General features: G+C 47.4%; 1 protein-coding gene across 1 annotated transcript; it reads right to left on the bottom strand.

Moving 5' to 3' along the window:
- On the bottom strand, window positions 1-23,117 carry GRHL3 (grainyhead like transcription factor 3). Its single transcript, XM_049767844.1, has 15 exons — window positions 23,037-23,117; window positions 19,845-19,906; window positions 17,430-17,775; window positions 16,924-16,997; window positions 16,255-16,408; window positions 15,964-16,075; window positions 14,435-14,529; window positions 11,737-11,895; window positions 10,959-11,037; window positions 10,706-10,839; window positions 9,178-9,212; window positions 7,980-8,068; window positions 7,154-7,239; window positions 4,844-4,908; window positions 1-129 (listed from the first exon to the last, which is right to left on the bottom strand). The coding sequence occupies exons 1-15, from the start codon at window positions 23,100-23,102 to the stop codon at window positions 15-17; spliced, it is 1,671 nt and encodes a 556-aa protein (XP_049623801.1). The 5' UTR covers window positions 23,103-23,117; the 3' UTR covers window positions 1-14.

Below are 23,117 nucleotides of genomic sequence, written 5' to 3'. Positions count from 1 at the left end.
ATGGACACTTGGACCTACAGCTCTTTAAGAATGATCTGAATTTTGCCATCAAGCTCCCCCATGTCCAGCAGGAATGCTACGTGATTGCTATAATGCTGAATAATGTTGTTGTCCATGTTGACCAGGATTCTGGAAGAGAGGAGAAAATTGGAATATAGTGGGTCCTTTATTTTCAAGTCTTCCTAATTAACAAGGAGTATAGTCATGATTATTACTTATTGGGTAGTCCCAATGCTAAAGGAAGCTTAACCCTGATAGCTACCTTCTAGGAGAGTCTTTATCACCTAACTTCATCGAGAAGTCACTTGCCAGTGACCAAGTCATGACCTAAACTCGAGACTCTTGGCCTGCTGGCTGCCACCTCCACCTACCATGTCAGGTTGTTTCCTCTAATGTACCCAGGAAAGTCCACTTGAGAACCTAATATGCAACTCTGGGGAGATACAACATTTCTCGACCTTGAGAGACTGACGACTTGGATAAAGTGTGTTCAAGTGCAGGAGGTGTGGTAGGTTGGACCGCTGTGTTTTGGGTTCAACAGAAGGCTCTACTGTGTCACTCAGGTGTGGCAGCCCAGGCTAGACACATCTGCCACAAAACTCTCAGTTTTTACTCCATATTCACTGTTCACCCATTTACTCATTCAACCACACTCATTTTTTGAGGCCTTTCCATTTACAATGCTTTGCTCTAAACAAATATAGGGATCATAAATAAAGATTCTAGGACTTGCCTTTCAGCAGGTCTAGAATCTAATTGAGCAAATCCTTATAACCATAGATATAAATGAGTTCATTCACAAAAGTAAAGTCCTTCAAAAGGGATCCACAATTGATGTTAGAGCTGGGATTTAAATTCAGACTTTTGTCTCTTCCCACTACCTTTTTTTTTTTTAAATGCCAAGCTTTCTGGGTTTTGTTTGGTTTTCTGTTTTTGTTTAGGGGACTTGGGGACCAGGCCCAGCAGTGCCCAGGACTTACTCCTGTTCTGTGCTCAGGGACTCTCTCATGGTGGGACTTGGGGGACCATATATAGTGCCGGAGATAAAACTGGGCTGAGCTAAGTGCAGTGCAAGAGCCTTAATTGCTGTTCTCTCACCACTCCAGGTTCCCCCTTAGCATTTTTGGGGGGCGAAGAAGAAAATTCATGGGGACAGATAAAGTGAATAGGGTGCTTGCCTTATATGTAGACAATCTGAGTCTGATCCCCAGCATCTCATATGATCCCTCCCTTATGCACTTCCAGGAGTGATTCCTGAGTGCAGAGCAAGGAGTTACCCTTGTGTATCACTGGGTATGGCCCAAAACCCAAAACCCAAAATAAAAATCAAAGTAAATACAAGTAAGAAAAACAAAGTTTATGGGAATATGGGGGAAAAGGGGAGACTATATTAAGTGAACAGGTGTCAGAAGAACCCCAGAAGTGGTCCCTGGCAGTTTTCTGCTTTCCTAAGGTTCCCACAGGGTCCTTGGCCCAAGTGTCAGGTTATGTGGGGGCCAGAGGGACAGGTACCATAAATCCAAATACACAGCCTGTGTCCAGCTATCTCACAGCATCACTATAGAACTGCTGTTACTTATGCTACTGCTTGGAAGGACTGGGCTAACTATCAGCCCCCTGACCATTTTTTTTTGCAGCTGCTCCATTGTGGAAGGGATCTTCTACAATTTTTTTCTGCTGCAGGCAGAAACAGTGCAGAGCAGACCAGGGCTGGTCAGAGCAGTGACTGCTTTGGCAGTGCCAAGGCTTACTTTGTTTCATCCATGGTGTTCACTAGGTATTCACAGGTGTACCCTGTGCCAGGCACTGGGGATGTGTCCCTACGTGCACCAACTTAAGGGCCGACACCCACTGCTAGCAGTACTCTCCCAGCAGGCTGAAGTGCACCTATGCACCCAGGAGCCCTGGCAGGACTGCAGCCCTGTCCCCTCTGAGGTCACTGACAACCCGACCCTGAGGCAGGGGCTTGTCAGGAATGGCTGTCATAGAATGCAGGCAGCTGGGCACTTGCCAGCTTTTAGCTGGTTTGCATGAACCCTCCTGGACAACTGCCAGCAAAAACAATGTATTTGTTCATCTTTCAAGCACTCAGTGGTGCCTGTAAAGCTGATTATATCTAGTTTTGTACAGAGGACTTAGGGGAGAGTTCTGTGAAAATAAACTAGGCCACTGATTTCCTGTTTTCAGACTAGGTGAGTTCAGCTTCAAGAGAAGCAGTGAATGTGTCTAGCTTTGCCTTTCCCAGAATTTTGAAGACTCTCTTCATTTGGGCATTTCAGGCAATCCTAAACCTAGGGTTAGCAGAGTTAGGATTGTGGATGGGTGTGGGGAGTGCAGAAGGGCTGCTGAGTGATGCCCTGGGCTATGGAGCCGGCCAAGTAAGTCAGCACCTGGCCCAGGCTTTTATTTGCACATTGCTTAGCGGTTTGAGGAGCAAGCAGGAGACAAGAGAAAACAATAGGTGCGTGTGCGTGCCCAGACTTTAGACAGGGCAGGGCTTCTTTTGCCAAGTTCTATTGCTGTGACCTGATTGCTCTAAACTGTGTCCTCATCTATAGAAATCAAGGTCACTGAGCAAACTCACAAGAGCAGTGAGATGATGCCTAGGAGCTGGAGCCTAGTGTCTGGTATACAGGCAGTGATCCACAAATACAGGCCATTATAATTATTCTCAGCAGCTGGCTGAAGCTCAAGGAAAACAGACTCACAACTCGGGGTGAGGAGGTGGGTGCTTGTATGCATACATCTTGCCTCCCTCATCATGCACAAAGGCACTTCTAGACCTTCTGGACCCCTCAGTCCAGTCTATGGGGCTGACTGCAGGTGGGGCTGCAGCCAGGAGCTTTGGTACTGGCACAAAGGGGAAGTAGGGCTGGGCTTGTTCGGGCAAAGCAGAGCCTGCTCTCCACTATGAGGTAGATTCTGCTCCAAGACAGTGAGTCCCAGTTTGAAACCGAAACTTGGAAGAAAAAACACACACAAAACCCTAGACACTCATACAACCAAAACCAAATGGATTCTTTCCCAGGGGCTGAGGGGCAGGGACACCTTTCCTCCACCCCACCCTTCTCTGGGAGGCTGGATGAGAACAACCAGGAGGGAGGCAGGGCTGGGCCTGTGAGAAAAGAGGCTGCCCCCGAGCCTCACTGGCTGGGGCCTCCACCCAGCAGCAAGCCTGCCTCACCCCGCAGAGCCTTCCAGCTGATGCAGGGGCAGCACCTGAGCACATGGGGGCAATGAGTTAGTGGGTGCACAGACAAGCCCTTGTTAGAAGGCACAGAGCAGGCCAGGCCAGGTGGAACTGGTGGCAGAGGAGCCCAGAATGTCCCAGGTCTTGGATTCTCTGAGTAGGGAAGTACCAGTGACAGTGGCAGTTCCTCACTGCTGAGACCCAGGCTGGGTGGGTCAAGTGACCTACTTAGGGAGGGCTGCCACATCCCTGCTCAGGAACTGGCACAAAACTGAATCCTGGGAGGGAAGTGTCCTACTGGCTCTCTGCCTCCCCATCCCCATACACCTGCCCTGGGCTGACAGCAAAAGCAATTGAGTGCTTAGCTCTGAGCTTCAGGGCCTAGGGTGAGCAGCTGATACTGGAGCACAGATCTCAGTGAACTTATGGTTCCCACAAACCACACCCACATATAACTAATTTTCCATTCATTTCCAGGTCTTCTCTTCCTGGACCCCCTAACATGGCCAGTAGCAACATTGCTGGGTCCTTCTACTTCAGTTTCTCCTTTCCCTTCCTTTCTTTTCCTTCCTTCCTTCCCTTCGTTCCCTTCTTCCTTCCTTCCCTTCCTTCCCTTCCCTTCCCTTCCCTCCCCTCCCCTCCTTCTTCCCCTCCTTCCTCCCTTCCTCCCTTCCTCCCTCCCTCCCTCCCTCCCTCCCTCCCTCCCTCCCTCCCTTCCTTCCTTCCTTCCTTCCTTCCTTCCTTCCTTCCTTCCTTCCTTCCTTCCTTCCTTCCTTCCTTCCTTCCCTCCCTCCCTCCCTCCCTCTGCTCTCTCTTTTTCTCTTTCTTTCTTCCTTTCTTTCTTTTTTTCTTTTTTCTTTTCTTTTCTTTCACCATACCTAACAATACTCTATCTAGGTTTACTCCTGGCTCTACATTCAGGAATTGATCACTCTGTGGGACTTGGGGGTAAATATAAGGTACTGAAGATCAAATCAGTACTCTAGCTCTTGCCCACTGCCTTGATTTTATTATTCCACTTCTCCTAGCCATTTCTCCTAGCTAGCACCTCTAAGACACAGTTTCCAGTTTCCCTATCTGTAAGATGTAGGCAAGAATATATATTTCCTAGTGTAATTAATGTGTGCTCAGATTAGTGACAGATACAGAGTAGGTGACCATACAAAGGTAGTCACTCTTGCCATGATCAGAATGAAATGACTTGGCCATCTGGGGCCCTCAGGATTTGATCCTGGGAATGTTGACTCATCAGTGGCTCCTCCAAGAGCTATTTTTTGGTTCTTCTAATAATGATCAAGGTTTGGTTTCTACAGGAGGTTTTTGCTGGTTGGGAACTCTTTGATCATCAAGAATAAAACAGCGGGGCCGGAGAGATAGCATGGAGGTAAGGCGTTTGCCTTTCATGCAGAAGGTCATCAGTTCAAATCTCAGCATCCCATAGGGTCCCCTGTGCCTGCCAGGAGCAATTTCTGAGCCTGGAGCCAGGAATAACCCCTGAGCACTGCTGGGTGTGACCCAAAAACCACACACACAAAAAAAGAATTAAACAGCATTCACCCGTAAACAGTAGATATAGTGGAACCTGGGATATTCCCTGAACCAACAGACAAGTGGGCAGGAGGCTCAGGGAGCAGAGAGCTAAAGGGTACTTACCCCCTCTTGCATCTCTTGTAAACTCTGTAAATGTTCTCTTCAGGAAAGCCATACTTCTCAGAGATCTGGAAGAAAATGCAAAGGGATTCATTAGCTGCTGCCCAACCTGTATTAAACTCTAGTTTTAATACCCTATTTATTTTATGATCATAAAAATAGTATATGTTCACACTGTGGAAAATGCAAAAAAAAAAAAAAAAAAAAAGAAGAACAACATTATAGGAGCCGGAGCAGTGGCACAAACAGAATGGTGTTTGCCTTGCATGCACTGATCTAGTATAGACTGCAGTTTGATCCCTGAGTGTCACCAGGTGTGGCCCAAAAAGCAAAAAAAAAAAAAAAGGGGGGGGGGAACATTATAATCATTTATCATTCTTTTTCCAGGAAATGATTCAAATAATATCTGGGTGTATTCTTATCCATCTCCTAGTCCTGATTTTTAATATTCCGTTTAGGAAGCTTTATATAACTTAAAAAAAAAAAAAGAACCTCACATTATATATTGAAAACCATCCCCTATCACAACAAACTCTTGCCAAACAGCATGATTATGATTAGTGGCTGAAAACTAAGCCCAAAGAGCACCTAGCATTTCCCTAAGCCTAGACATTTGTTCCAGCTTGTTCCAGGGCTCATATTCACTAGCAAGCTAATTTTGTGCAAACTACTTGTGAAGACAGTGGTGGTATCCACGGGATGGCTGAAGAATGAAAGGAATTGGCTTATGGAGGATGCTTCCCAATACTGTGTACTCAACCAATGGTCACTGAGATTGAGGTGAGGCTATGGAACTCAAAGATAAGACTGGTGCCCCAGGCATAGCCTAGAACCAGGTTTTCTGCCTTATTACCTCCCAGAACATTGTTTATTCTATAGAAGGGGAAAATACAGCTGAGAAGCCTAAAAGTACCTGAGCTATGCTTACCCACTCCTAAAATTTCCCTCAAGACAGACAAAGTTAGTTTAGTACCAGCACCTCTTGGAATTGCAGAATTCTGCGTGTCACTTACTACTAAAAGCTGCAATGTCCTTATGGGCAAATATAGAATATAAACACATAGGGTTCTGCATAGGAAGAGAATCACTGATTAAAGGTCCAGTTAGAAGCTGACTTTCTATTGAGAGCCTAGTCTAGGGTACTATTTAATAAGCCACCTTCTGGTGCCGGTGGGCTTTTTAGGAGGATCAAGTTCAGTTCCTCAGTGATTTTTCTGCCTCTACAGAGATCCCTTCCTGTAAGGTCTTGGACTATTTTTTTTCAGGGTTCTATAGCTGGCAGCTCCCACGGGAACCTAAGGAAGAACTTGAGGAAATAGCAGAGACTGGCCTCTAGACAGTGAGTGCTCCCCTCCCAAGAAAAACGGGGGAGTAGTCCTACCTGTAAAGGACAATTGGGTAAAGAGCTCAAATACTAGACAGGTAATGGACCCTTTAAGGATCTGTCTACCCCCAAGTTTGCAATCTACACAGTGACATAAACGGGCTGTGGTTGCCAGCTTCCTGGGGCCAGTGCCAGCAGGGCTAGTGGGAAGATGAGAAAAAGAAGAAAACAGGCAAGAACAACAGAGAGCAGAGAATGGGCAGAGACCCAGCTCTGTTGCTCCTAGAGAGGCAGACCTAAGTATTTGATTCCTTTCTCCCTTCCTATCCAAGCATCTCAGCACCCGCTCTGGGCTTTTCTGAGCCATCCAAATTCTTCGTAAAACTGATCCCAGTGGAAGTTTTTTTGTTCAGTTTTTAGACAAGCCACAAAACTGCACTGGGCTGTGTCCAGGGCTTCACCCGTTCCCTGGTAACCACTCCCTGGGGTACAGGGAAGGTCTCCTTACCCAGACACCACCTTCAGTGCACTGCCCCGCCCCCCCCCCAGCACACACACACCCTCATCAACCATGGGCTGGAGGAATGAGGCCCCTTGGGAAAGGAAAAAAAAGATTGTCTCTGGGGCCTGGCCTTTTTGGGTTTCATTCCCATTAAAACAGAAACAGGTTTGCAAAGCCAACAAAAAGCTCGGCCTGTCAGACTACAGCCATCAGATTAAGGAGGATTTATGGTGTGTGCGACTCCCAGGGTGGAGCCAGGGTTCTGGCTGGGAGATAACATCACAGAGGCACACCCCCACCAGCCAGCCCCGCAGGGCTCCCCCAGGATGGGGTGGGACAGGTGAGCCTCAGAAAGCCAAGGTTCCGGCATTTTCCTTCCCAGGGCCTTCCTGTGGGAAATCAGAGCTGGCTGGTGAGGAGTTGGGTGAAGGGCAGTGCAAGGGGAGGGGGGGGGGGGGCAGGACAGGGACTCTGCAAGGTATCTTACCGCATTTCTCAGCCCCTTCAGGTCTGGGGTCTTCAACATAAGGGCATCAAACACCTCCTCGGTCTCCCTTCGCACATACAACAGAACTGGGAAGCAAAGGGATAGCTTTTAGTGGCTGAGGGAGGATAGAGCCTGGGAATACTTCAGGGCATGGGATGCTCTTTAAAATATGTTTAATAGTAAGACTGCATTCTGTAAAAGGGATGAGTAGTTGCTGAGGTCTGTATCCAGCTAGGAATGCAGCTGCCCCCCCCCCCACACCCCTACCCTGTACCTGCATTGCATTTGCTTGGACAATCCCGACCCCAGGTGGGTTTGGGTCCCTGCTCTACCTCCACCAGCTTTGTGATCTGGAAGGTCTTTCACATCAAAGATCCCCACTTTCTCATGGGAGATGTTCTACCCGCCTGTTTGGCAGAGATGTGAGGATTAATGACGTGGCATCTGCAACTAGCCAGCACATTGCAAGGCTCAATTCAAAGCTTTTGAGCTGGGCTGCTGGTTAGTTTTTCCTCTTGTGCAGTTATAGCACCCTGAGGTTTGGGCATATTTCCCTCTCTCCCTGAAGATGCAGTGCCAAAGCTAGAAAGCCGAGGGTAGAAACCTACTCTGCTCCTGCACCCTTTGGAGAAAGTGGAGACCCTTGTTTAATGGAAAAAGCTGCCCATTCACCCAGTTCTAACAAGGTCAAAGAAGTCAATGGCCTTGAGTCTGTCTCTCCAGACCTCTTCTTCCTTCCTTACCCATCCCCACCCTCCAGACTTGGTCGGACCCACTATGCCCCAGGTCTGCTGGACTCAGACCACTCGTGGGCTGTAGCCTTTACCTCTCTGGAGATCATCTTCCTTGGCCTGTTTGGAGGGCAGAGGCTCAAATTCCTCAGCAAAGGGGGAACAGGTACGCTTCAGCGGCAGCCTGTGGGGTCAGAAAGGAGGGAGATCATGAGGAACTGGATCTCAGAATCTGAAAGACCCTGCTAAATCTCAAAGGGCTGCCTGCACAACAATCTAAGAGGGCCAGGTTCAAAACAGATGGATAAAAAAGCCCCCATTCCCCCCCACAAAAAAAAATTGTAATAGCACAGTATTATGGGGCTGTGTCATGGGGGTAGGGGTGAGGTTGGGAGGAGGCTGCATTGCTTATTTTAAAAATAGAGTTGAGGCCCTGGTATGACAAAAGGCAGAGTGATTTGGAGTAGACTGACTTAGGTCTCAGCCACCTCATAGCTGTGTGAACTTGTGCTAGTCACCTCACTTTTGTGAGACTCACTTTCTGAGTGACTGACAGTTCCTGCATACCTGAATCCTGGTGTGGGGAGGTTCTTCCATGCTATAAATGACATTCTAAGTATGAAAGCATCGTCAGAGAAGTGTCTCATGTTTGCAGGATAAAAATGATATCAATAGCCAATGACCAGAACAAGAAGCTCTTCCACTAGGATAAGGGCCCTTCGAGCACCACCCTTCACATGCCTCATCCCCGCCAGGCTGCTGCCTCTTCTGACAGATTCAGCAGAGGCCAAGATGGGGGACTGGGGCTGTCCTAGGCTGTAGGGCCAAGTATGCCATTTCATAGACCAGGGTAGAGTGTGTGTGTATGTGTGTGTGTGTGTGTGTGTGTGTGTGTGTGTGTGTACATGCTGGGTATATGTACATGATGGGTATGTGATGCCCCATACTGCAGCCCAGCTTCCCTCCTCACTATAATCTCCATCTCCATCTCAGAGACTCCCCCCCTCCCTTTTACAAGCAGGTGTCTCGCCAGAGATTCACCAACTTTTCACATAAAACCAACTCATAAAAACCAAGGCAGTTTCAGTGAGAAAGAAGCAGGAATGTGGCCAGGAAAATGTAAGTAGAGTCTCCATGCAGCGCTCATCTAACACACACACACACACACACACACACACACACACACACACACACACACCCGTTGGTAGTGCAGAGTAAGGGGGTAGGACAGGATGCTGCAGGTACGGAAGGGACAGGAACCCTCAGTTGTTTGTTTCTGGTTGGTTTCCCTACCTGTTGGAGCTGCCAGGTCCTGCTGCAGGCACCACCTAGGGTGAAGAGAAGAGACACTTTCTGTCACACATGAGCATAGAAGAAGAGGTACACTCACCAGTGCCCAGAGGGAAAAGCCTTGGGGGGTGGTTTGGGGGTGGGTGCTGCATCATTGACTTTGCTAAGTAGAAGGGAACCTCAGGCGGGCAGAGATCTTGAGGTATAAAGAAGCACCTTGCCCAGGCTGGGTGAGTAAACACACAGAAGGGCCCCAGAAATGGTGGCAGGATTTGCAAGAACCCCTCCACCCCAGCATGACCAAAGGCTAATAGCAGGGAAACTGGATTTGAGGCAAAAGGGGGGAGGGAAAGAGGCCCCCTGGTGGCCCCCCCTCATAGGTCCACTTTCTTCCCCATCTATGACATGAGTCAGTGGGGTCCAAAGCAGATGAAACACCCCCAAGAATCAGAGGCAGAATTAGGGTTTAGACTCAGGCTCTCTACTCTTCACTTGCCTGGGGGTTCCATCCTAGGCTCACATGTGCAAGGACTTGTTCTTTCCCCAACCTCACAGTCAGCTGTCAATATGGCCACTGGCCTTAGTGCTCCCTAGTGTTATCTTTCTATAGTGTCTCAGCCTAGGGAGAGAGTGACTAATTACTGCAGCAGCCCATGGTGGTCACAGCATGGGGGGTGTTGGAGGAAGGATGGAAAGTGGGTACAAGAAAGGGCCTCACTGTGTACCACACATATATGTGCCATGGATGGACACACAGGATGCTTGCACAGTGCTCACATCGAACCTGTTCTAGACAGTCCCCTGGACATTTTGTCTGTGAAGAGCTGGTTGAGGAACTGTAGTTGGAAATAGCCAGTTGCATGGATGCCACTAGCACATAAGTATGGGGTTCTGTAACTTTGTCCAAAAAAGGAGATGATAGTCTCTACTCTCAAGGATAGTTGGAAAGGTGAAACTAGATCCCTGTAGCCCAGGTGCTTAGGAAATAGTTTGAGGCTCAGAGAACATGGTTTGTGGCATCACGTGGTCTGGGTCCAAATCCCAGCTTTTCCACTTCCTGTAAACTTTGGTGAAGTCTCTGGAACTCAAGGTCTACACCAAATCCATGGAGAACATGATCTGTTTCTGAGGGAGGGAAGGAAGGCTGGAGAAACAACACATGGAAGTCCTCGCAGCAGTCTGGCATTGGCTTAGGTGCTCACAGTGATCAAATCTGGAGCTCAGGTATTAGATACCTCACACACCTGGGTGTGCATATGTACATGTGTGTGCATGCTCCAAGCATAAACATTTCTGTGGTTGTGAGTTCACTTCACATACTCATCTGGGAAAAGGCTCTGGAGAATGGCAGTATGTATATTATAATCCCCTGGGATTCATAGGATGTTTTCCCCATTCCGTTATAAAAGCATCTGGATCTAGAAGCATCTAAATAGCCTATCTTGGTTGGTGGTGGATTGCTCCTTGTTAGTCTTTGCTAAGCTGTGTTTTACCCAGAGGTGAAGACCCCCTTTCAGCCCAAAGTACTCACCCCTCCAGGACGCTGAAGGCTGGAGAAATGCACATTGGGGATGAACAGAACTGGGGGGGTCTCGAGATCTGCTTCTGGCCGCAGATAGGTTGTCTCATTGCCCCTGAAGCCCGACAGCAGGCAGCCCTTGATGCCTGATGGGAAAAGGGGGCATCATGCTCTGAGTTCCTCCATGCAGGCCCCTAGCCTCTCTCTGTCCTCATCTCCTCCCCTTCATGCCACCCAGCCTGGTCGCTGGCCCATCCCTACTCACCACTGCTGCTGGAGTCTGGACACTTGACCTTCCTTCGAAATTGCTTCCGCTCATCATCTCGCATCTTCCTCTCAGCTCCCTGCAGGGAAGAAGGAGCAGCTGTCACTATCTTAGGAGGGTCTGACTGCTTTGCATCTTAAATATGGGTCAATTTTATGACACCACACACACACACACACACACACACACACACACACACACACACACACACACACACACACACAGTAGACCAGGAACTGAAAAGGTAGCAGGGCCTGCCTACCCCATTTGGCCCAGCCCTCAGATCAGAATAAACCACAGGAGAGAGAACTATGAAAGAAACTGAGATGGAGAGATGAAAAGTGGGAGAGGGGAGAGAAGTGACAGAAAGAACAAAAAATGATAAATGCATTAAGGATGAACATGGAGAAAAATGAGAGATGGGGATTTATAAGTACTAGAAGGAGTTGATCAGAGAGATAAGTGATAAGAGAAGCAGAAAGGCAGGCAGAAGAAGATATCTGTAAGAGATGAGAGATATCACAGTGGGTAGGGCACTTGCCTTGCATGCGCCAACCCAGGTTCCATCCCCAAGACCCCTCAAACACCATCAGGAGTGATTCCTGAGTGCAGAGCTAGAAGTAACCCTGAGCATCACTGGATAAGCCCCACCCTCACCCCCCCCCCCCAAAAAAAGTACAGAAACTAGATGAGAGCAATAAGCAGGAAATGACTAGGGGGAATTCTGAGGGCAGATGGAGAGGGGTGCTGACTTAGCAAAGGGTCTGACCCCACCTACCTTATCACAGAAGATCTTGATCTGGCAGACGGCACGGTGCACCAGGCGCTCAGTGCCTGAGCCACAGTCATAGGTGTCAATCTGCAGGTTGAGGGGGACACCTTTCACCCCCTTCTGTGAGGAGAAGTCTGTGCTAAGACAGTTGACACCAATGAACACCTGCAGAGAGAAGGGGAGCTGAAGAAATGGCTACACGACAGGGGTCCTAACCTCCTATTTACTGTGCCTACTGTGAGCCCAGGGGCATCCGTAACCCACAGCACCCTGAAGTCAGCCTCTCACCTCTCTGTTACAGATGGAAGTCAGATGCTGAGAAATCTTGGGCCAATGCCCAAGGTGACAGAGTGACAGGGCTGGGTAGAAACCAGTTGTGGCCCAGATCCTCCAATACTAGGTGGCAGACCATCCCCCATCCTTGGCTTGCCAAGCACAGCCCACATGTGCAAGCCCCCAAGAAAGATAGGAGAGGCCACAGGGGTGTCAAATCCTTGCCTCATTTTCCTGCAACTCAGATGGGGCACAGAACCAAATGGAAGCACAGAACCAAATTCCTTCCCACCTTGCTAAAGAAACCCCTTCCTTGTCCTCAAGGGTGAGGCATTTGCCTTCTACACACCCAAACTCCAATTTCACCAGTTGCCACTGCAAGGTTCACTCCCATTTTACAGTTAAGAAAATGGAGACTCAGTGGGGGGATGTGACTCCCTAATATTTTCATAAATAGGCAGGGTGCAGTGCAGAAGTCTGGAGATGAGGTGCCCGGACATTGAATGCAGCTGGGTCTTCCCACTCACTAGCCATGTGGTGGTGGCTAAGATCCTTAGACTCACAGAGCCTCCATTTCCTTATATGCAAAAGGGAGAAGCAAGCTACCTGCTTAGCTTCGGGGGAGATGGAGCACCTCATGGGCCTGGCAATGCTAGTTCTGTTGTAACTGTGGTGAGTGGGGCAGCTGGAGCCTCAGCTGATGACACTTGGGATGAATCTCACTGAGCATCTCCTCAAAATTCTCTAGGCCTCTATTTACTTGCTAACCCCCAATAGGTCTGTCAAAGCTACACCCCACGCTAGCTGTTCTTTAGGACCTTTTTCTTAAAAATGATCTTGACCTGATCAATGGGGGGGCAGGTTTAGTACTTGAGGACCCCCCTTACTTTCCCCTGTTGGCTAGCTGTGGGGGCCAGGCCCCTGGGCACATGCCAAACATACCTCCCCCTCACCCAGCTCAGCCGTAATACAGCCCCCACCCAACTCACATCTGAGAAAGTTCCAAGCCTGGGGGCTTAAGAGGCTGTGAGAAAATTCCAACCGAAACCCACCTCTTCTTTCCCACCTCTCCCTTCCCACGAAACTCCTTCCCCACCTCCCTGATCCGGAGCCCCAAAACACCCCCCCTTCTCCCCCTTTCAGCCCAGCTCTGAGCTCCTCCTCTAGCCCCTGGCGCCTGTTTGAATAATGGTAATCTCTGTCCTTTATGTTTTCAGGGCCCCTTTACCTCCATTTCCACCAGGTAGCTTGGACCACCCCAGAGGCAGGTCGGGAGACGGGGATGAGCTGTCCTGTCTATCCAGATCACAAATGCTCTTGAGGAACATGGACCCAGCCTTGGTCCAGTAGGGCAAGCTTGAGCCAAAGACCCTAGCCCCAGATACTTAACAGAGTCCCTTTCTCGATGCCATCTCTCTGTACAGAAAGCCAAGAGCCAGAGACCCAGAAGTGCAAGTTCACGGCTGGCCTCAAGCAGGAAGGCTGGGAGTTTAGAGTCTTAACAGGCTTAGTCACTGAACTGAAAGAAGCCACCAGAGGCTCCAGTTCTCAAGTCTTCCTGACAGGTCTGGCGTAGTGCCCGTCTCTCAGACATGCGTAATCTCGGGTGATCTTCAGCACAACCCCCAACAGCAGGTTGTTGTTCCCTTCCTAGGAGCTCAAGTGCAAGGTGGCCAGAATTTTAGCCTTCAGATATCAGATTCTGAAGCACCTCTCTTTATGACATCACACTGGCTGCACGTGACCTGGCACGGGCTTGGGATCCCCTAGGAAACAGGGATGAGTAGCCGCCAGCACTTATGTGGTAGGCTGAGCTCAGTCTTTAACCTGATCCTCATGTAAACCTATATATCTGGAGGCCAGAGAGATAGTACAGACTTGTACATTGATTTGATCCTCAGCACCACACATGGTTTGCCTGAGCCCTGCTAGGATTAATTCCTGAGCACAGAACCAAGAGAAAGACTTGAGCACTGCCAGATGTGGCCCTCCGCAACAAACAGAAAATAGATAAATAGGTGCTTTGGTTCTACTCTAATTTTTAATTTTCTGATTTGGCATAAATCAGAATACTGGGAGTGGTCAGAGTCTACTCTCTAATCTATGCTTGGGTTTTGCTCCCAGCAGTACCTGAGAGACCATGCAGGACAGGGATAGAATTTTGGGCCTCCCACAGACAAAGCATGCATTCAGCCCACTGAGCTTAGCTCTCTGACCCTAGGTTAAACTCCAATGTTACAGACCAGAAAAGTGAGGTTCTTAAGGATGAGGCACTGGTCTGAGGTCAGAGATGGAAGGAGGCCAGCCCCCTTTGGAGTTTGCTTCTTCACCATGCTATGCAAAGCAAATGACACATGTCTGCAGCATTTCCCCCAGGTTGGGGAACTTAGAGTTGGCCCAGTCCCCTGTCAACTATTCCCCCATCACTGACCTTGGCCTCTTCATTGACATTCCACACAAAAGACAGAGCATTGTAGGCCACCTCCTCAATGTGCTGCACAGTGTTAAAGTTCTCTTTGCAGTCCGCTGAAACGACAAGAGATCAGGAGAAGAGTCAGGAGGGGAAAAATTCAGGTACTGTTGGGGGAGGCATTTAGGGGATGGGCCTCAATCTCTGAAGGGACTTGGCCCCTATTCAAGAATCACATTTAAGTCCAAAGAGAAAATTGTGCCCTGACTGTAGGCAGGAAAACAGGGGGCCAGCCTGAGTAGTTGATTTGTCCAAATCCCAAAGGGAATCTCTAGTTGTGCCAACTAGGCCCAAGATCTCAGCTTTCGGGGGTGAAAGTTGTACTCAACAATGAGAAGGGATTTAGAAACTCTCCCAGTTAAAGCAACAGTTGTATTAGCCATAGCAGTAACTGTGTAGTAATAGTAATGAAAATATTAGTAGCTGCACTATACATAGTGAGCTATTGAACTATGTGGGATAAATATTGAACTATGTAGAAATAAGGATTGAACTGTTATAGAACAAACAAATGTGGGATAAATGGTAGTACCAAAAGTGTAAATACAGCATACCCAGAATTACTTCTTCCACTGACACTGAATATTCAGCATACACATGAAAAAATTAAGCTCAGAGAAATTTGGTCATTTCTGAGGGAGACATGGTTAATAAAAGGCAAAGCAAGAACTGAAGATTCCATGCCTATACTCTGAATCACTTTGCTATCTGGCATCTAAGAGAAGTCACTTAAATGTCCCTATTCATAATATACAGCTTTCAGATAGATCCAGCACTTTTGGCAGGTAAAAGGAGAGCTGACCTCAATCTGACCAGTGATTAAAGAAACTGAGACTCAGGAAGCAGAAGTGATGCAGGTCATAGCCAGGAAGAAAGTGATAGAGAAAAACCTTCAGACCCAAGGATGTGTCAACTTATCACAGGGCTGAGGCCAGAGAAGACAATACATGTGGAGGACTCTCCCTTGTCTCCACTGTTAACAGATCCCAGGTTTCCAGCTCCAAAAGTAGAAGTGGTCCTGCACAGTGCTTTAGTCTCCCAAATTACACATTGCCTACACTGGTAAAATAGGCATCTGTCTCCCTCAGCATCCAAGGGGCTTACTTATCTGATGCACTTGGCCCACAAAAGCATAGAAAAGAGGGGCCAGAGCAGTGATGCAAGCAGTAAGGCGTTTGCCTAGGACGGACCTTGGTTTGATTCCCTGTGTCTCATATGGTCCCCCAAGCCAGGAGCGATTTCTGAGCTCAGCTCATTGCCAGGAGTAGCCCCTGAGCATCACCAGGTGTGGCCCAAAAAGCAAAAACAAAAACATAGATAGAGGCAACAGTGTTTGATCTGGGGACAGGAGTTGGGGATGAAGAAGATACAGCAAGGAAGGCCTAATTTTGTGTGTGTGTGTGTGTGTGTGTGTGTGTGTGTGTGTGTGTGTGTGTGTGTGTGCGCGTGTAAGAAAGAGGACAGGACAGAGGGCTCAGGTAGACTCTTACCCACATCAATGACCCTCTGCTTGGCAGTGGGTTGCCGGGAATGCCAATGCTTCCAGAAACGCAGTTGCTCTACGGGGACCTTCTCATTGTCGAAGACGACCATCACCACACTCTGCAAGCACAATTATCACTGTGACCCCAGCCTCAGAAGATGCTTAGGCAGTTCCATTCTTTTCCCAGATTCTGGGTCCAGAGGTACTGTCCTGAGAGCACCTCCTTCCTAAAGGCCCCTATACCCAAATCAGTCCCGTTTATCCCGCCCCCTTCCCATCTGCTCCAGGCCCAACGCACCTTGACTTTGTTGGAGGACAAAGCCAGGCCTTTTCCACCTGTTGGGGTGCGCAGGGTGACAGGATAGAATTGGCCCTTGTTGAGGTAGGCCATGGGTGACTCCCCGGATTTGATGTGGATGGCTTTGGGGGAGCCCAGGGTGTACTCGAAATCACTGCAGGAAGAAGAGAGAAGACAGTGAAGACGGGCTCCCCAAAAGAAGTTTCACAGTGGAGTGGCAGCCTGTAACAGCCTTGCTGAGTGACCTCAAAAAATCACTCAATCTCTTTGGGTCTCAATTTGGTGATTTCTGCTTAATAGCTTTGTTGCATTACAATTACACTGAATAACAGAAACAAAATAATCCTTGAGGGGTGACAAAGCCATGGAGGACACTGAGAAATTCACTTTTCTTAGAATGCTAAACTCTGAACGCTCTAACACAGTCCAGATTTCAATCCCTAGCACTGCATGCATAGTCCTGTGAGCACTAAACTTTAAGTCACCCCTGAGTACCTCCAGTGGGACCCCAAAGAATAAATAAAACTTAGTTCCATATTTTCATGATAAAAGAGCCCCCAAGTCTCCCCCTTTACCCATTTTCTCTACCCTGGTTCACCGGCAACATTTGCTCTGAAGATAGCACAAGATTATCTGTAGTTCTTGACCATTTCCCAGGGCCTGAGTTACCTCTTGGGGCTGGGATAGTCCTCTTGGCATGGGGGTTCTGGAGATGCTTTCAAGATATCTGGGAAGAGCAGTGACTGCAAAAGAGAACACAAATCAGAGAAAATAAATAGTCTTGCTCAGGTTGTCCCTGGCCAGGCTGTGCCCTGCCTGACCTGAGTAGCCGCATGTGGCAGCCCTGCTCAGATCTAGGGCTTTCTCCTATGGATTCAAAAGACACAGTCTGAGTCCAGAGCAGTGGCACAAGTGGTAGGGCATTTGCCTTGCACATGCTAACATAGGATGAACCGCAGTTCGATCCCCTGGCATCCCAGACGGTCTCCCAAGCCAAGAGCGATTTCTGAGCGCATATCCAGGAGTAACTCCTGAGCATCACCTGGTGTGGCCCCAAAACAAACAAACAAACAAAAAACAAAAGCCACGGTCTTTTTCTTCACTGCCCTCCCTCCTCTTGTAGGCATGCTCCCGCATCCAGAGCTGCTGTGAGGGCTGTGGGGGTAAGGTCTCACCTCTTGTGAGTCATCTTTGAAGGTGCTATCTGGCTGCCAGCGCTGTGTGGGTGGCACTGCATGAATACTCTCAAACAAGGAGTTGAGGGAGCCATTGTCATAGACATCACTGGTGGGCAGCAGGTAACTGTCCACAGAACCAGCTTCCAGCTTGCTGGGACCAGGTGGGAGGGGAGCTGCCTTGGCCTGAGGGGGCACAGTCCCCTCCAAACTCATCAGGTTATTCTTCTTGAGCACATCTGGGTACTCTGGTGTGACAGACACGTTCTCTGTCAGGAATTTCATAAGGTGTGTGGGACTTTCAAGCGGAGAAAGGTCCATCTCACAGTCCATACCATGGTAGTACCTGAAGAGAGAGACAGCTGAGTCAGTAGGTCTCTTCTCTCTGAGAGAAGGGGGGAGAGGTCTCTGACTATTGCACCTACACACTGACTTTTCTCCCATCCAATACAGACCCTCTCGATTCATGAACCAGACAGGTAGCCAGTCAATATGTCACAGAGATGTGCAAAGGAAGGGATCAAGAATGACTGAACACAGGCCAAGTCACATTATCTGTTATAGTATTTGACCATTTAAAATACTGAAAGTGGACCAGAGCAATAGCAGGTAGTACATTTCCCCTGCTCATGGATGACCTGGGTTTGATCCTTGGAATCCCCAATGATACTCTGAGCAACTATCAGAGTAATTTCTGAGTGCAGAGCCATAAATTATGATTATCACAGAGCACAACTAAATGTGGCTCCAAAAACAATAAAAATAAAACAAACAGGGGCCGGAGAGATAGCACAGTGGTAGGATGTTTGCCTTGCAGGCAGCCGACCCAGGACCAATGGTGGTTCAAATCCCGGCATCCCATATGGTCCCCCGGGCCTGCCAGGAACGATTTCTGAGCACAGAGGCAGGAGTAACCCCTGAGCGCTGCTGGGTGTGGCCCAAAAACTAAAATAAAATAAACACGTAAAGTACTGAAAGCTTTTTTTCCTTAGCTAGAGAAATGTTCCCACTCTAAAACAACTACATTATAGTAGTCAGGGGAATATGACTGCAAGTAGCTAACATAATTTGAGGAGAGACACATCCTGTGTATTGCTTATGGTCCAAGACATGCTTGAGAAGTTCTGTAGTGCTAAAATCAAACCTAGGGCTCCAGCAAAGTTTTGGGAAAAGTCCCATACCAAAGCCTAGAGAAAGCCCTAAAATAGTTGATAGTTATAGGCAATGCAGTGCCTGCTTTAGCTGGCATTTAGTCTTAATCCTGCCTTGGTTTGGATTTTTCCCAAGGCTCCCAGGCCCTACAGAGTCACAAGAAAGGAAGAGATAAATGAAGACAGGTTGGTCTTTCAAGGCCATGAGCTCGATCTGGACTGCTTTCTACAGGAAAGAAACATCAGTGCCCAGAGGCACTAATGTCATTAGAGGCCCAAAAGAACCAGAGAAGAGTCATGAGGGAACTAGGTGGAACAGCCCCAGGTCCAGGTCTCTATCTCTATGAAGCAGCTGAGGAGGATAGTTTTGGAGAGAAGATAGAAAAGCTGCCTCCAGGGCTTTTTGCCACTGCTGAGACTTTGAAATTTATTTCAGGAAAGGAAAACCCACAGGACTTACAGGTAGTTGGTGTGTGTGCATACCGTATTTTCCGGCGTATAAAACGACTGGGCGTATAAGACAGCCCCCTAATTTTGCAGTTAAAACATAGGTTTAGGCCTATATTCGCTGTATCAGATAGAACAGTTCCTGTGCTGCAACTGTATGTACCACAGTGAGCCAATCACAACAAGCAAAGGTCCAAAGGTTCTACTGTCATAGACTTCCTCTCTGACTCTGGCCAATCCGAGCAGGCTTTTGACAGTGTAGATTCCGGACCAGAACATTGTCTAATTTGCATGCATCAAAAGCCTGCTTGGATTGGCTGAGTTAGAGAGGCGGTCGAGCAGCCTTGCAGTGATTGGTGCAGGATCAAGTTGGAAAATTCGTTTTGTGGCAATATTCAGACAATTTTCGTTTAGTGGCATATTGAAACATTTTTCAGGATATACTAGGCGTATAAGACGATCCCCGATTTTCGGTTGACTTTTTTTTTGTTTCAAAAGTCGTCTTATATGCCGGAAAATACGGTGTGTATGTGTGTGTGTGTGTGTGTGTGTGTGTGTGTGTGTGTGTGTGTGTTTGATGATGGTGATGATGTCAAAGATTCTAGCTGACTTTATACAAATATTATTCCATAAAATATGTTAAATACTTTTTATAATTATATTTACAGAAAAAAATAACCTAAGATTATATCAATTTATTCTTCTGATTTTTAAAGATATTAAAATACTTGCATGGCTCCTAAAAGTATCCTGTGCCCAGTGGATGAGGAGGCTTAAGGGGGAGAGGAGGGAAGAAGAGACTGATGGAGCAACTTACCTCTTTCCTTGGTCGTTCCGGCCTCCTGTGCTGGAGGACAAGATCCGCTTCTCCTTTGGCCCCTAGGAAGAAGGAAGATTTTATGCACCGCTGTTGGGTCAGAACTGACTGTAGTAGGATTTACCCAGGCCAATAAACCACATGGGCCATTGGGAGAAATTGCCAGTCTTTGAATTAGCTTGAGATCTAGCCATAATTTAATCTGAGCCCCCAACTGAGAGAGTATGATGAAGACCCCTGAGATTAGACACGAGGAATCATGGAATTTGGAGTCTGGCCTGGGTTAACCTTTTTTTTTTTTTTTTCTGGGTTAACCTTTGTAACTTTGAATAAATGAATTACTTTTCTGAGACTTAGTCTCTTATAGGTCAAATTGGTTCTAAATACCTATCTTGAGGTACAAATGTTGTTTCTTTTTGGGGAGGAAGGGAAAAGCAATACCCAGAGTTTCAACACCTGGCTCTATGCTCGGGAATTCTCCTGGTAGTACATATGGGATGCCAAGATTGAACCAGGCCAATCACTTGCAAAACAAGCACCCTATCTACTACGCTACTGTTCCAGCCCAGGGTACAAATGTTTATTAATAAAGAGCGTTCTGTTTTCTAATAGATCATCTTCTATGCACTAAGCTCTGGACAAAAGGTCTTCTCTGTGTTCTCTAACTCTGTGATGTCTGCCATGTTATTCCCACTGTAGAAATAAGGAAACATGGGGCCGGGCGGTGGCGCTGGAGGTAAGGTGCCTACCTTACCTGCGCTAGCCTAGGAGACGGACCGCGGTTCGATCCCCCGGCGTCCCATATGGTCCCCCAAGCCAGGAGCGACTTCTGAGCGCATAGCCAGGAGTAACCCCTGAGCGTTACCGGGTGTGGCCCAAAAACCAAAAAAAAAAAAAAAAAAAAAAAAAGAAATAAGGAAACAGATGTCCAGAGCTCTGTTGTATTAGTCGTTAGGATCATTGACTCTTAAATCAGATGTCTTGGGTTTAATTCCTAGATCTGCCACTTCTTGGCAGTGTGACCTTAGACAAATCCCTTAACCTCTCGAAACCTCATTGTCTCCATTTGCAAAAGAGGAGTTGATAATCTAATAACAACCCCAGGCATCATTACAAGGGCATGAACCAGCACCCAGAAAACACTATGTAAATGTTGCTGCTCATAATTCTGATTATAATATTGATACAATTATTTCTCCTCTTCAAAAAAAAAATCTAGAACTAAGTCTATAACCAGACTAGCAAGCCCCATGACCTGGCTCTTCCACACAGACAATAGGAAGCACACAGGAAAGTGTCTGGCAGGATGCCCAGTAATTTAGTAAGGCACAATAAGTGCCTTTAGGACTATATTTCCCCAAACCACATTGTCAGTCTGTGGCCAGACAAGGTCTCAAGCTCTCAACTCAATGTTCTTTCCATGCAACTATGTACTGACTCTCCACAGGCTGCTCTGAATCCACAGAGAGGAGATCCAAGTGGATGTATTTCAACTATAATCACTGCAAGTGCAATCTACAGAGTCTGATCCCACCATTCTAACTTTCAGAACATCCTTTTACCCAGAGAAGATGGTGTTGAATCTGATATTATAGTTCAATCTGAAACTGTGAATGCTGGCTCCTACTACATTCCTAACCTGAAACAGCCAATTCTCCATTGGCCTGGGCCAAATACTATCAGGACACATCTGTCTGCTAGAGAGGGTGTAAGGCATACCAGGCCAGGATGAGAAACAAAGTCAAAACTAATAGGGAGGCAAGGGAAGAACTTCTCATATCTGGGACCACTTCCCGAACTTGACCTCTAAATTTATACAGAAAATTGACCTTCCTCCTTGGAATATGTTAGAAAATGTGCTTCTTGGACCTGTACATTTGAGGGCTTGCTTATAAGAAGGATATACATCTTCAAGTTCAGAGTCAGTTATGTCAATAGTAGACTTCATGCCCCACATTTTTAAATATGGGAAAGTCTCCTGGACTTTCAGATCATCTGATCCAGGGATAGCCATAGAGTTTTCTTTTTTTGTTGCTTTATTTTTGTTGTTGTTGTTGATGGCTTTTTTTGGTCTTTGGGTCATACCCAGCAGCACTCTAGGGTTACTCCTGACTCTATGCTCAGAAATCGTCCCTGGCAGGCTCAGGGGACCATATGGGATGCCGGGATTTGAACCACTGTCCTTCTACATGCAAGGCAAATGCCATACCTCCGTGCTATCTCTCTGGCCGCAGCCATAGAGTTTTCTATCATGTGACAATTTTTGCAGATGGGTAGGAACTGCCTGGCATACTGTGTTGGAAAATATTCAGCACCAATGTAGGCTTAATTTGTTAGCAACAGTTGGCCTGGACACTGTAGGAGGTAGTGATGCCATCTGTGTTTTGCATTTGTGATGACTGGTTTAAGCCCACTCACTTATCAGACATGATAGGCCCCGAATCCTGTTCTCCAATAGTCAAGGAGAACTTGAGAACAGTTCAGGAGAATAGTCAAATTCTGTTGTCTTGATAGTCAAGACCAAGGCCCTGGGAACAATTAGAGAAACATTATTATAGTACAAACAATGAAAGCAAAGGTAGGAAGACTTGAGAGATGCTCAGGATGGGGAAAGATGATGTCAAGTAAGGGGATGAGGAGAGGAGTAGCAGACAAGCTCTAGGGAATGGGAACTTAATAGGTAGGTGAGGACAACAGATTAGGATAACCAAAGGGTTCAAGACAGGAAGAAGATATTAGGTTGAAAGAACTTTCATGGCAAGAGCTTGGCCAAGTCTTTTGTTCCTACACATTCAACTGTGGTAGTCAGTATGAGATACTTCATGACACAGTCATGATGGTGAAATCTCTCTTGCCCTTTCAAAGTTCAGTCCTGTGGGGGAAATGCACATATAGAAATATCTAAGGCAAAGTCAAAGATGATGGTGGTGACTGGTGATGGTACCCAGAGAAAGTACAAGAGACTCAATAAAGCCTTTCTCAACTCTCAGTAAATGAATGAGTAAACTTTGACCCCAATACTCAAGGCTGGCAGTAGGGTTTAGCTGGAGGTAAGCACAAAGGCCCAGAAATGTGAAAGTACATGGTAAGGGACTGAAGGTGTTCATGGTGGGCTGCTACATTATGAGACCTGAAAGCAAAGACATGTTCAGTGAAAGGGGACCATGTCCTGAGGTGGTTGGTTGAACATACCATGTAGTAATCATAGAGGAAGCTCAGGGCTGCAACGCTGTCATCATCCCCATTGACTCTCATCATGGCCTTTGTGGCAGC

Source organism: Suncus etruscus, unplaced genomic scaffold (assembly GCF_024139225.1).
Source record: "Suncus etruscus isolate mSunEtr1 unplaced genomic scaffold, mSunEtr1.pri.cur scaffold_106_ctg1, whole genome shotgun sequence".
NCBI classification, from domain to species: Eukaryota; Metazoa; Chordata; class Mammalia; order Eulipotyphla; family Soricidae; genus Suncus; species Suncus etruscus.
This window is presented reverse-complemented; position numbering and strand designations above follow the sequence as displayed.

What these genes read in the sequence shown, in the direction of transcription:
- GRHL3 (XM_049767844.1), bottom strand. Translation starts at nt 23,102, where the DNA reads ATGATGAGAGTCAATGGGGATGATGACAGCGTTGCAGCCCTGAGCTTC. An exon ending in TGTCCTCCAACAAAGTCAAG is followed by an intron (nt 16,076 to 16,254) that starts GTGCGTTGGGCC and finishes TTGTGCTTGCAG; the next exon opens with AGTGTGGTGATGGTCGTCTT. An exon ending in TGAAGGGGCTGAGAAATGCG is followed by an intron (nt 4,909 to 7,153) that starts GTAAGATACCTT and finishes ATTTTCTTCCAG; the next exon opens with ATCTCTGAGAAGTATGGCTT.